At 42.3% G+C, this 14,294-nt stretch overlaps 1 protein-coding gene across 3 annotated transcripts in view; it reads right to left on the reverse strand.

The window, feature by feature from the left end:
- usp5 (ubiquitin specific peptidase 5 (isopeptidase T)) overlaps positions 1 to 13,722 on the reverse strand; it is a 28,558-nt gene extending 14,836 nt beyond the window's left edge. For all 3 annotated transcript variants that reach the window (XM_084052054.1, XM_084052052.1, XM_084052053.1), the window contains exons 1-7: positions 13,420 to 13,722; positions 11,542 to 11,670; positions 10,974 to 11,031; positions 8,929 to 9,056; positions 8,065 to 8,210; positions 3,983 to 4,167; positions 1,776 to 1,870 (exon numbers count right to left, since the gene is read on the reverse strand). In XM_084052054.1, the coding sequence (XP_083908180.1) occupies positions 1,776 to 1,870; positions 3,983 to 4,167; positions 8,065 to 8,210; positions 8,929 to 9,056; positions 10,974 to 11,031; positions 11,542 to 11,670; positions 13,420 to 13,527 (849 nt within the window). In that variant the 5' untranslated portion in view covers positions 13,528 to 13,722. The remainder of the gene's footprint in view (positions 1 to 1,775; positions 1,871 to 3,982; positions 4,168 to 8,064; positions 8,211 to 8,928; positions 9,057 to 10,973; positions 11,032 to 11,541; positions 11,671 to 13,419) is intronic.
- Between the last annotated feature and the right edge of the window lie 572 nt (positions 13,723 to 14,294).

The following is a 14,294-nucleotide window of genomic DNA, read 5'->3' on the forward strand; positions in this document are numbered from 1 at the left end:
TAACTCTATGGTTGCTCGAAACGTCTCAAAAACGTCTCAATAATTCTACTTCCGGCAGGCTTCCGGGTGCTTCAAAACGCCACTGAGCAATTTCATTGAAATGAATAGCTGGGGGCGGGGCAATCCGCCCTCTAGTTATATTATACCTCTATAGGTGGAGGGGCCAACTGAGTACAGAGGAGGGGGAAGAGGAAAGGTCTGCCATGTTAATGGTGGAAACAGTGAAAAATAACAGCCAAGAGCGATGTATAAATAATAGACGGTAATAAAAGAGTGCCATGACCGAGGAGTCGAGAGTGGAGGAGGGGTAAGGGGGCGTTCAATAAAAATTAGCTTTTTTGGAGGGGTTGAGCCATGAGTTTTAAGATGATCTACAGTCCCTATCGCACTGCGGTTGAATTTCAGAGCCCTCCTTGTAACAGCGAGTAATCGAAGGTGGCTTTTTGAGGCAGAACAGCCCATAAAAATCTGGAGTACTGCCAGTGGAGAACCATTCAATATCGCTCAGCCATTTGGTCACACAGTCACACACACACACACACACACACACAGTAACGTTGGTGCAAGAGGATGGGCAGTACTGGGCCGTCTCATTCCAATTTGCTGAATCCAACTTCTTCCATATCAACTGCTATATCAGGGCCAATTCAATTTTAATGATTTGTATAATATGACCCCCCCCCCCCCCCCCCCATGTACCTATGTCACATGTAATTGTAAACTAAGCAATAGAAAGCTTTTTCTTCATCTCTTACAGAATAACCCAGTCATGATTCAAACCAGCCCACCCACTCCAGTGAAATTGCATTCACTGCAGTCACAGAACCACTATATGCTGCCTCCCAACCTGCAGTCCTGATTCTTCAGCAGCATTTGACACAGTGAGTGGACCACCGACATCCTTGCCAACCGTGGCATTATTGGGACAGCACTAAAGTGTTTCTCCTACCCGACTGGTCAGATCAACCAGGTTTCTTGGAGAGGTTTGCTTTCATCCTCCATACCCTTCGGACTAGAGTCAAATCAAACTCGACTACTGTAAATCCCTCCTTACTGGCCTCCCGGCATGCTCACTTAAGCCCCTCCAAATAATCCATTACGCCTGTTTTTTTCGCTTCCTTCCTTCCCTAAAACACTGTACACAATGCTACAGTACAAACATCCTAGACTCTTCTCCCTCCCAAACTGTGGAATAAACTCCCCATTGCAGTCATAACTGCAGACTCGCTCCCAATTTTTGGCCGTAGTCTTCACACTCACCTCTTCAGACTACACGTCTACCCCCTAACTTCACTCTCCTTGTACCCCTTCTTGCATTTCTTTTGATTGATGCTAGTCTACTATGATGATATATCTTGATCACTTGTTATAATGTTTTTATTTCAAAGATTTGTGTTACCATTGTGATTCAGATAGCATGTTATTTAGACAGCTGCTAGGTTCATTGTTTACCTGGCATCTTAGTTTCTTTGAGGCACTACACTGTTCTCTCTGCACTCTGGGATTATTTACCTTGTTTTTTTTTTGCATAGTTCTTGCTTACTCTGCTTATTCCGATCTCGCACTTGTATGTCACTGTGGAAAAGATCATCTGCTAAATGCCTAATTTGTAATGGTCAGGGATGCAAATCAGCAGTCAGGAGCGTACAAAAACATTAGTAGGGAGAACACGTGCACATACAGTACACACGTGCACATACAGTACACACATGTGGGAAAGACGAGTGCTTCCTGCAGGTAAACCAACAGATACGTTATGTGTGTACTGGTCCTACCTTCTCCATGGTCATCATGTCGATGCCAAAGTGAGCTAAGTGCTCCGGCAGCTTTGGATCCAGCACCATGTCATCCTCATCATAGGAGTACACATCTGGAAAAAACATTCCATCAATAAGGACATGTCTCTTTTAAAATTATTTCTACAGTAGCCTAATACAGTCTGCTAAACTCCCACCTTTAGGCATTCACATGCTGCATGTACAGTTCTAAATGAACAGTGTATGTCATTTCCATGTTTTTATGTTACTGTGTCTCCGTGTTTGATGCCAGCAGCATCACCAAGACAAATTACTATACTGGCATCGCACTGCATTTGACAAACAAAGTGACTAAGACCGAGACAAAAAGCATCAAACAAATCTTCATACAAAAGCCTTTATTTTAATTTTATTTTTTCTACTTGAGATTCATCAAGTAATATCAAGAACTATTATTCTGTTCACATAAAGGAGCCTTAAGATGTCTCAGAAAGGTAAAAGCAATCCATAATATACTTGACTCATGCAAATAATGTTTATAATTCATCAAATCTAAACACTTAAAACCCTAATATACTTAGTTGTCAAGGTAGCTTGGAATCCAGATTGATTCGCTACATTAGTCTTTTTCTCACTTCGCTACTCAGTCTGGCCAGGGTCCCATTTGACTCGTATTTCAATTACGTAGGCAAGACAGGAAGTGTTTTACATTAGAAAACACTGGTCCGACGCATTGTGACGCGTTGTGTCAATGTGCTTAACGATGTTCATATGTGGGACAGACTGACTTAATGTCCATACCAGTGCCCTAGTTTGTAGGTAGGCCACTAACTGCACACAGTCCACACGTGTGATCACTATGCAGAATGTGCGTTCAAAAGACAAGACCTATAAAAAGGACACTTGACAATACCGTATTTTCAATTTCCCCTGCAGTCCATTCTTTGGAACAGATCTACCACAGTCCTAGACGTAACATTTTGTGGTAATGGTAATCTCGTACCCCCAATTCCTTTGTTATTTTCTTTTCTTTCCATAGTCCATTTAATGTCTCAATTTAATGCCTTTCCGCAAAACCAAACTATCCATTCAGAGAGAATAAAGTTTTGAAGTAGACTGAACTTGCTGACCTCCAATCTCTCATCTGGACAGGGGTGGGCGATATGGCAAAAAAATCAAAACACATTTCTTTCAGACAGGATCACGATCCACAATCTTATCACAATTGATGATTCTTTTCATCTTCTTCTCATTCGTCTTTAAGACTATTTTGCGAGTTATTGAACTGAAAAACTATAGCCCTAAAAGGTAACAAAACCTAAAAATAAAAAGTATAAAATGGTTCCAGGGGGTCCACAGCTAAATGACAGAGTTAGGTGCCAAATGGTTCCATTTGTACGCTCTCAAGAGTTAAAATAACACAGGATTTTACTGTGTAGATCGGGGTCCCAGAGACAAAAAAAAGAAAGAAAAAAAACACTTCAAAAGGGCGCCTGTGGCCTAATGCTAATCAAACTGGGGCCCTTGAAATTAAAAAGGTTGAGAAATGCTCTAATGCCTTCGTTAGAGTCATTTGTTTTGGCCGTGAAGCAGCTGGGTGCGTAGTTGCAGCTGATGCACTAATGTGCTGGAATCCCCTCACTCACTGTTTGACTGTGTTCATTCTTTTGAGGTGGTTAAAAAGGTTTGTTGTGTTTCCGTCCAACATGCAAATAATTCTATGTAATACTCGTCTAACGACAGAGCACGTTTTGAAAAATCCAAACCAGTCAATATCACCAATGTCAAAATGCTTTTAAGGACCAACTTGTCCATGTTGTCATCCATTGCTGCTATGCTGCCAAACTAATTAGGGGGACTCAGGGAACTTTGAATGCGCGTAAGAGCAAAAAGGACAGATCTACAAGCTAACAATGTGTAGTGATAAATCTAGCTTGTAGTACAGTTTTTTGAGTGACACCGTTGCCCTATAGAGTATAAATGAAGGTATAGAACTGCTGCAACTGATAGAATAGGCACTGCAGTACAATAATAACATTCTCTCTGTAAAGGCAGATTATGGAGACATTTTAATCATTCACAATCTAATTGTCATATCTCACAACCCTATACCCGTCTGTTCTTAAATTCTCCCAGTGGTCACGGCAGCAACAAAAAGAATGGGCATAACGATAAACCAAATGTAATGTTTAGACCTAGGAAAATGCTTGGCCTTGAACCCTCACCTGCTCCATCGGGGGTGATGGTGCCCAGTTTGACAGCCAGCGGATGTCCGGTCTGTTGGAAGTAGAGCAGGGCGTGGTTGTTCCCGCCAGTGCCGTCAAAATAGCGACGGCCACACAGCACCTTACCGTCCGTCAGGTTCATCCACAGGTTCTCCTGCAGGTCACACACCTCACACCGCCAGCCGCTAGCAACAACAAAAGAAAAGCTTAGTATTACATTCGCTTATTTCGATCATGATTTACCCATTGAGACCTGAAGCCGATTCTACATGTCTCCTAAATCCCAACAGTATTCTTAAAATCACACCCTGTGTGAAGGAAGCGGTGCCTTTGGGGCGGGGCTTAACTCATTTCAGTTCGTCCCTATTGGTGGTCTGAGTCCACTTACCAAATTTGTACTTGGTAGCATGCTGCAAACTGGAATGATGGCTGTTTAAAGCCCAGCCAATGGGCAGACAGAGGGGGCGGGGCTTAAGTAATTACAGTTCGTCCCTATTGGTGGTTTTAGTCCATGTACAAAATTTGTACTCCGTAGCATGCTGCGAACTTGAGTTATGGCTGGTTAAAGGCCAGCCAATGGGAAGACAGAGGGGGCGGGGCTTCAGCAATTCATGCTCGTCCCTATTGGTGGTCTAAGTCCACATACCAAATTTGGACTTGGTGGCATGCTGCAAACTGGAGTTATAGCTGTTTAAAATCCCGTGCTCATCCCGTGCTCATACGGGCGGACGGACATAACATACGCTGGGGGTCCCTGGACCCCTCTTTGATAACCAGTGGCACGTGTGGCCAATGAGAGGAGAGATGGCATAGGCAATCTCCAAGTCCGTGTGTGTGTGTGTGTGTGTGTGTGTGTGTGTGTGTGTGTGTGTGTGTGTGTGTGTGTGTGTGTGTGTGTGTGTGTGTGTGTGTGTGTGTTGCTTCTTTGCCGTGCTCATCCCGGGCTCAAACAAACGGACGGACACGCAGACAGAGTCAAACGTAGAGCGGTTGGCACCGCTAAAAACATATGTTGTATGTATCAGTGGTGCTCAATCTTTTTCATGTCAAGGACCCCCAAAATGATATGTATTTGGCCGCGGACCCCCATCAAAATATTTTGTTCCAGGGACCCCCAGAAGCAAAGATTTGAGTTAAAAATGTTCGCTTTAAATATATATATATATATTCAAAGATTGGCACACATTTTCACAATTTTTCAAAAATGGCAGATCTACAAGCTCATAGCGCGGCACTCGGTGCCGCGCTATGAGCTTGTATATCTGCTATTTTTAGCGGTGCCAACCGCTCTACACTTGGCTTTTACTCCGTGTCTGTGTGTGTGTCCGTCCGTATGAGCCTGGGATGAGCCTGGGATGAGCACGGCAAAGAAGCAACACATACAAACACACGCACACACACACACACGGACTTGGAGATTGCCTATGCCATCTCTACTCTCATTGGCCACACGTGCCACTGGTTATCAAAGAGGGGTCCAGGGACCCCCAGCGTATGTTATGTCCGTCCGCCCGCATGAGCACGGGATGAGCACGGGATTTTAAACAGCTATAACTCCAGTTTTCAGCATGCCACCAAGTCCAAATTTGGTATGTGGACTTAGACCACCAATACGGGACGAGCACGAATTGCTGAAGCCCCGCCCCCTCTGTCTTCCCATTGGCTGGCCTTTAACCAGCCATAACTCAAGTTCGCAGCATGCTACGGAGTACAAATTTTGTACATGGACTAAAACCACCAATAGGGACGAACTGTAATTACTTAAGCCCCGCCCCCTCTGTCTGCCCATTGGCTGGCCTTTAAACAGCCATCATTCCAGTTTGCAGCATGCTACCAAGTACACATTTGGTAAGTGGACTCAGACCACCAATAGGGACGAACTGAAATGAGTTAAGCCCCGCCCCAAAGGCACCGCTTCCTTCACACAGGGTGTGATTTTTGAATAGCCCAAAGTGTAAAATAATGCTTTTTAGCTCAAATCAAAAAATGACACAGTTCCAGGTCTTAATGGGTTAAAAACACACGGGCAAATGCAATATGGTCATAACATGAACAAGGCTAATAACACCTCTCTCCTCAAACTAAGAAGAAAAAAAAGAAGGTCAAACCCAAATCTCAAGGCATTTGTAATCTTTATGTAGAGCATGTTTTCATTATTCAGAGATATTTCACACACACTAAATCAAATCTTACAGAAATATATATATATTATATAAAATGTAGCTCATATCAGCTATGCAGATTCAGAGAGACACATGAGAAAGTGATGCATATATGATAGATTTTCCCTTTTGTCAAAGCTTATGTCAGCCGTCACTAGCTAGCTGTAAACTCATTCTAAAATATGCTGTGCATATTAGAAGAGGTCAGGAGCCCAATTTAAAAAATGAATCAGCTCTTCACCATTGCTTGTAGCTGGTCAAGTTTGACGTGGGGTGGTGGTAGTTTCTACATGGAGAACTAATATGCAGTTGTTGTGCATCGATCAACCGTAAGCTCAGCGTTGGCGTTTTGCTCGAAAAACTATAATTTCTTTAACTCATTCACTGCCTGAATTATTGCTGGCCGTGTTTGCCCACTGCCAGAGATTTTTCATTGAAAAAAAAAAAGTATTCAGGAGCCGAGATACAGAATGTTTAAGTTATAAGTTAACAAGGAAGTGGATGGGAGTCTAGATCTTCGAAAAATCATATCTCCATGATGTTAACACCATCTGCTAAATCACATCATAATCCACCATCCAGCGCTGTTTGCCAGGCTGCCAACAGGTTCTACTCTGCCCCATCATGGATCGCAATCTTCCAATGTTGGTGCGTTCAATTGATTTATGGTACTGTATCAGATTAAAAGCCTAGACTTACATTTACATTGCTGGATGTTACAGTGTAATGTATCTCAATTGCGCTACTCAGTGGCTTTAGGTGGTCTTGCAGCTGGTCATTCTGAATAGGTTGTCTTGAAGTTGGTCCTTTTTTAGGTTAAAGCAAAGTTACACTTATGGTAGAGATTTGCTTTATGTAGTTACTTTGCCATGGTGTAAATCCCAAAATTGGTGAGATATTTTCAGTAGCTAGCTGCTGTGTTGATTATAAATAATCCAAAAAAGTCTCCTCTACATTGTACAATGAAACAAGTCTCAAAGTAACTTTTTGCACATAAACAACCACAAATAGAGCAGATTCAGCCAATGTATAACAAACATCTACTTCATGTTGATTTTACAATTTGAATTATCTCCTGAACAATATCCGGACCGGATCCATCGATCTGATGTAATGTTACACATTGGCAGAATCCAGTGTTTATGTTTGTTTATGAACAAAAAGAGTTACTTTGAGACCTCTTGCACTTTGGAGACACATTTGCCTAATTTGATGGGCCTTGTTTCCCAATAAAAAGGCTGCGATTAACATATCTAATTAGACATGCATTGGATGAAAATGGGTATATTCTGAAAAAGGTCAAGGAATCTTGGGAATATGACCAGGTTAAATAGAGTACCTTAAAAAATTGACCTCGCCTCACCATTTGAGAACCTCCGTTCTAGGTAGCCTTTTGTTTTCACAGGCATGCACGTATGTCAGTCTACATGTTCTCTCTCCTGTGCCTCCCATTATGCCGTCTGCCTTTCAGCTATTATTGGGTTTATGATATGGAAAGACTGGAGCCTTCTATTCTGCTGTTTTGCAATCCCTACACCATGTCTACAATTCATCATTTCATTTTCAATCTGGTGAAGGCTCAGAGTAGCTGGCTCCAGCCCCTGAAATCGCTAGCCTATTATTCAGGGTCTGGTGACACTGTAGAAGGTGGGGTTTTCTCGGTTGAAAATCTAAACGACGGCCCGGCCCAATCGGCACCGGGATAATCCAGTATGAACCAATCGCCAAAGAGTCCCACTTTGGCCACGCCCCCATCTCAGAAAACGGCTGCACTGAGAGGGCTTTCAGACTGAATAATGGAGTGAAACGAAATGAAAATTCAGGCTGAGTGTCTAGGGTCAGAGTGACTTTGACAAGACATCCCTTCTGCAAAGAAACGTGTCCTAAATGTGGCTAGGCGGAATGTCTCCCCCGTCTCACCTGGGTAGAATTTTGATCCCGTTGTCTAGCTGTTTGAGGTCGGTGGCGTGCCGAGACTCCTGTCTCACCTCTCCGTCCCACTGTTGGACCTGCAGGGCGTGCGACACTGAGTCTGCCGCCCTAAGACCATCCATGGACAGAGACACCTGGGGGAACAAACAGAGGGTAGTACCTCTCTCACCGCTGACACACTTTTAGCCCCACTGCATTCTACACCGGTTAATTTGCCAGTGAAATTATGTAGTGTCATATACCTTTATGACAAATGTGCATTTCGCACTCATGAGTGACTATGATGTGAGATGTTATCGGGATATTGCTTCCTGCTTTGGCCTTATCAAAAGGTTTTTGCCTGGCTGATGTACAATCATTATGATATTTTCTTTGTTAATTCTTTGGTGTTTATAATCTAAGAATAAAATAACTGTATTGTCGTTTGTGACCAAACTTCTTTTTTTTTCTTTACCAGCCTCTGTGCCTGGGAATGTAATACTTTTTTTAACATATTAAAAGACATTTACTATGTACTTCAAGATGGTATTATGTTTGTGCACTTGGTCTAGTAAGGTATCATAGGTTAAAAAAAACATTAAGATCTTGTACGGTTCTGTGCATATGTTTCATTCAGATAAAAGCGTTTTGTTTTATGCCTCAGTGCAAATGAGTCTTTAACGAACAATTTGTGTGTGTGTGTGTGTGTGTGTGTGTGTGTGTGTGTGTGTGTGTGTTTTATGCATGCTTATGAGTTTTTAAACATTGTCAAGTAAAACTAAGAAGTAGATTCTTATCTGCTGTTGCACCTTGACATGGAGTTTTGAGAAGCAACGTGTACCTCAGTGGTACCTCAGTGGACAAGTATCTCACCCGCTCTCTTACAACATCGGGCATGGTAGCAAGGTCATCTGATGTCACTTCCTGTCTGTCCGGGAAGAGGACAACTTTTACATCTTCCTCATACTGCTCCTGCTCCACATCAAATCCTCCTTCGATTCCTAGGCGAATGGTGAATGAAGACATGGTTATTCTATAACTAAACTACTGATACTATCAGGATTGTGTATTTATTTTTTCCTCAACCATAACTATATCTGATGATCAGTTACAGTATGTAGTCCTTGTGAAGTGTGTTTGTGTATTTATTGTATCCTGTTGCATTGGAATGCTACTACAGCACTACTACTATAATATCACTATTATCACTAATATATAATATCATTATAGCCAAAAGTGAATTTCCTTGTGTACACAATAAATTTAATATTTTATTCACTCTGTACTAGAGCTCGTCGGGTTAGGCATGTAACCCGAAATACCCGGGTTCCGACCCGTACCCGGCTCGGTCACGGGTCCATTAACAAGATGTGACTCCGGGTCCGGGTCGGAGCCGGTACAGTCCGTCTCGGGTCTCGTTCGGTCACGGGTCCATTCACAAGATGTGACTCCGGGTCCGGGTCGGAGCCGGTACAGTCCGTCTCGGGTCTCGGTTCTCCGACTGTGAAATGGACGGTTCCACTAATACCCGAGTTGACCCGGCGAGCGGGTTTCTCGGGGCTCAGACTGTGAAATGCACGGTTCCATTAATACCCGAGTGGAGGGAGGGAGGGAGGTCGGTCGCTCAGAAGACAGACTGGCAGTGACGCAGTCAATGACTGGCTGCTATTTATATTATCATATCACTACATAATGTTATATCATTGACCTAAATGGCGATATATTAACAAGGATAGGATGATTAAAACATATTTATGTCTGTATTAGCCTTGATGATCGTCTTTCTTGACCGAAGGCTCTGTCTGTATTAGGAACAATTTGGACAGGGGTGGAAAACTTTAGAACTTTAGTGGCGCATTACTTTACCTGAGTTACATCTTCTGATAGTTGTACTTGAATGTTGACATGAGATAATAATCCTGTTTAGTGTTTCACTACCACGAGCAAAGACTACAGCGCATATTAACGGCGCTGATCAACAAACACGTTGAAAAGCTACGACAAAGATACCAAGGATTCGACAGTGATGTCACTATGCAACAAGGAAGTAGCGACGGACGCTACGCCATGTTCGAAGTTGTTTTAAAGATAGCAACTTTAGCAAGGATTCGCCAGCGATGACATCACCGACGAATCCTTGGACATATTTTACCCACTCATTTATAGCTGCTGACGGAACACAGCTCTCATTTATATACACAAGTTATATCAAATATTGTCGATTAACGTCACGCTTTGGTTAATGGTTAAAAATGGTAAAATAATCGAGTTAATATCAACATGTTGTTACTCAAAGCACAATGGAAACTCCAAAGCCAATTATAATGTTAAACAACATTAAATGTGGTTTAACATTAGAAATTAACGTGGATTATAGTTGGCAATGAAGAAGGATTACAAACATATAGAACGTGGATTTATTTTTGTATAGCTGTCAAATGAGCATTGACTGGGATTATACATCATAATCAGCATGGAGGAGGCTATACATTTATAGGTAAGAAAGTATGAAACAAGTCTTATTTAACGCTGGACAACTTGTACTAATGACGTTGTCAAACAATTTTGCGTTCGGGTTTTTCGGAGGCTCGGGTAAGTCGGGTTATATACGGGTTCGGTTCTTGTATGTCACGGTTCTATACGGGTCGGTTCCCGACAGCTCTCGGTGCTGTTCGGGTCCGGATCTCAATTTCTAACAATGGCCCGGGTCCATTCGGTTACGGGTATTTTTTTCGCGGGTCCATTCGGGTATCGGTCCTTCATATTGGACCATAGGCCGGGTCCATTCGGTTCCGGGTAAAAAAATCACGGGTCCATTTGGGTTCGGGTATTTATATTTGACCCGTGAAGACCTCTACTCTGTACACGTGATATTGTGTAAATGTGTACATTTGTGAATTCCACTCCCACGCCCTTACCTATAGCCAGTCGGGTGGGCTTTTTCTTAGGTGGGTCAGAGTTATTGTCATCTTCCTTCTGAGGAGAAAAAAGCATTGGGAATCACTAAGTGGACGCCGAATGTGTCCTGCTATCAATAACAGACCGATGGTCATGGAGACAACGCACCTGCATCAACCAATTAATAAAGCAATCTGCTGTGCTTGGTTTCTGGACGTATTCAACAAGGCAGCTATGTAAATAAAAATAATGAATGGTGAGCAGGTCATTGTTGAGAAATAAACCTGTTCAGGGTGATAAAGACCCCTTCGCTTTGTGTCGGGGTCTAATCACCCCGTCGGGAGTTTATTCCTCAACAATGACATGTTCAGTGCTCACCATTCAGTATCCCTTGCTCATTACCCACTTTTAGACCCAAGATACAAAAACATATTTACAAGAATGTCTATTAGGGCCCTATTAGTCATCTGAGACTCTTATCTTGTTACCAAAAGGTCAGTCATTTGATAATCACTGTCATGTATCCTCTCACATCCAGCATCCTTTGACTAAGACACTGAACTAATGTGATCACAGACATATGGTTACCTGAGTCTTACGGGTCCGAGTGATGTGCAGATACGCCCGCTGTCCAGTTCTGGCATGGTGCCTGTCAACGTACTGGCTGCCGAAGCCCAGGAAACTGTTCATGCACACATACAGTCCTCCCTCGCTCTCCTGCAGTTCAGGAAAACAGTCAGAGTCCGGTGTGTTCACCATGTATGCTCAATAAGTACTAGAAAACTAAATTAGACAATGCTTGCTTAACCACTTAAACACTATACATATACTTAGTTTACTGAATTCCCCAAGGGGTCTATATACTTTTCCCCTCCTTTTTTCCCTCCACACCAAATCTTTTGGACGAAATTAGCCAATCTACAAGCTGACAACGTGTTGCAATGTAGATCTGCTATTTTTGCTGAATGAAAATGTTTTACCTTTTTTTTTTACAATAATAATAATGACTTGCCCAATATGGATGGCAAGTTGAAAGTGGATGAAGGCAAAGTTATGATTTTGTGCAACATGTTTAAAAGTGTGTACTAGCTCCAAACACTTCACACCCCCCTGTGATCTTTGGCAGCCCGTAAGGGGGGCCTGGGCCCTTGAGTGGGCAACACTGCTCCAAGTTGCAATTCCCTCCATTGACATAAAACAGAACAGTCCTATCTTATTGTACTAAACGACAATAAACTCAACAATGTCGCACATCTATGGACAGCTTAGGTTATACCCTTTGTCTCTGTAAAGCCTAAATCCACCATTATAATGTTATGAGCAACTTTCTGTCAATAAACACTGTAAAGCCATGATTCTAGTGTTCTTCTTCTTTTGCTGTGTTGTACAGCTACGTGTGCTCATTATCACCAAGCACAAATTAAGTGGTTTTGGGGAGTGCTTGTTTTAAAATCACTCAACGTCCAGCATTTGTGCAATTTGGAAACAGGACGTTGAGTGATTTAAAATGAGCACTCCACAAAACCACTTCACTCACATGCCTGGCAATAATGAGCATGTTTTGTGGATGTAATGCATGTTTAAAACACAGCAAAAGAAGAACACTTAGAAGAATTATGGCTTCACGAGGTTTACTTACAGGCAGCTGCTCATATCATGACAATAATATTTGTGAAAATAAGGCTTTACAGAGACAAAGAAGATAACCCATGCTGTCCTTAGAGACGCAATATTGATGATTTTATCATCACTTAATACAATCAGATTGAATTTTTCTGTCTCACAAATTGTGTTGTCAAATAGAGGGAATTGCAACTTTGAGGTTGGGATAGTTTGCAGGTAGGGATCATGTGGTTAATGTTGGCACAGCTAACATTAATAGAGATCCAATAAATGTTTCATTATAAAGGTTATTTGCAACTACTACACCACTTCTATACAGAGCAGATACAGTATATACAGTCAGTTGCAAACAAAGCACATGACAAACATACTTGGAAAGACCCGTGGAAACAGTGGACACACACAACACTGTCTGCACTGTATGTCAATAGTATCAATTACATTATAAGCAAAGGCTGCTTTGCTAACGTGTTGCTGCCATTCAGCCACACTGACATCAATGTACCGTCCACTGTCAGAAAACTAACAGACCAAACGAATAAAGCTCTAAATGTTGGGTGTTTCAATGAAAATTGAGCATCAAGTGCCATGTCATTGCTGACACCACGTAGACTGTTAGCTAGCTAGCAGGCTAATTTGACAACACAGGGCTATATAGCTAACCTAGCTTTTAGCCTAGCTTAGCTTGACTGTTAAGTTGTGTCTGAGTTGAACATCAAAGGAGGCCAATAAGCTAAAGTGAGATAACATGGTAGTCATGCCGTTTCGTTGCACATCATAAATGGAGGAAACCTGAAAGGCAACAACACTGTTCGTTGGCCCGTTGAGGGGACAACATCTTACCGGCGTGGAAAATGACAAGGCGCATTCGTCTTTGTGGACACGGTCCCCGGGCCTCGGTACCCGAATTGTGGACAAAACCGACATCAAAACGTCGCTAACCTCCGCCATGACGAGCTAGCTAGTCCTGCCTTTGAGTTTGGACCCCAAAGCCTTTGATAGAAACGGCTCGGAAATAGTGGCTGTAGTTTAGGATCTCCTTCTCCTCCCTGTGTGAGCCGCTGAATGAATCAGTGTGTCTGTGACTGTGATGCTCCGACGGAACGGAAGGCCACACACTGTCTCACACTCAGCTGCGGGTTGCAATGTTACAGCCACTCCCGTGACCTATCGTATACGGTGACTCTAGAGGTCGCTTATTTCCGTATATTTGCAGACTGGTGTTTGAGGTTATTATCATCATCATCATCATCATCATCATCATCATCATCATCATCAGTAGTAGTAGTTGTATTTATGTATTTCATTTTCAAAACAAATCCCACAAAATATCTATAATCTGCATAAAACGGTCTATTTTCTTCTCTCAACATAATCAGTTGCAATACACGTCACGCATACAATAACACACATGATGTAAGTTTGCCTGAGATTTATTTCAACGTCTTGATAGGATTCAGGAGTCACCATATTCGACAGATCATCTATTTTTTGTGAAATCGCTGTTCAAAGCGATAGATTATAACTCTATGGTTCAAAGCAGTGCATTGTTTGTATGTTAAAAGCAACTAACATCTTTCTTGTCCACCATACTGTAAGTTTGTACTGTCTCTCACATGATACTTACGAAATGCTTCTGTACAGTTTACAAGTGTATATATTATGGCAATTGTAGAATTGGTCACATTCACAGCTAGATCAACAGATTTTGCTGAATA

Source organism: Gymnoscopelus microlampas (genome assembly GCF_963454915.1).
Source record: "Gymnoscopelus microlampas genome assembly, chromosome: 3".
In the NCBI taxonomy this organism is placed as follows: domain Eukaryota; kingdom Metazoa; phylum Chordata; class Actinopteri; order Myctophiformes; family Myctophidae; genus Gymnoscopelus; species Gymnoscopelus microlampas.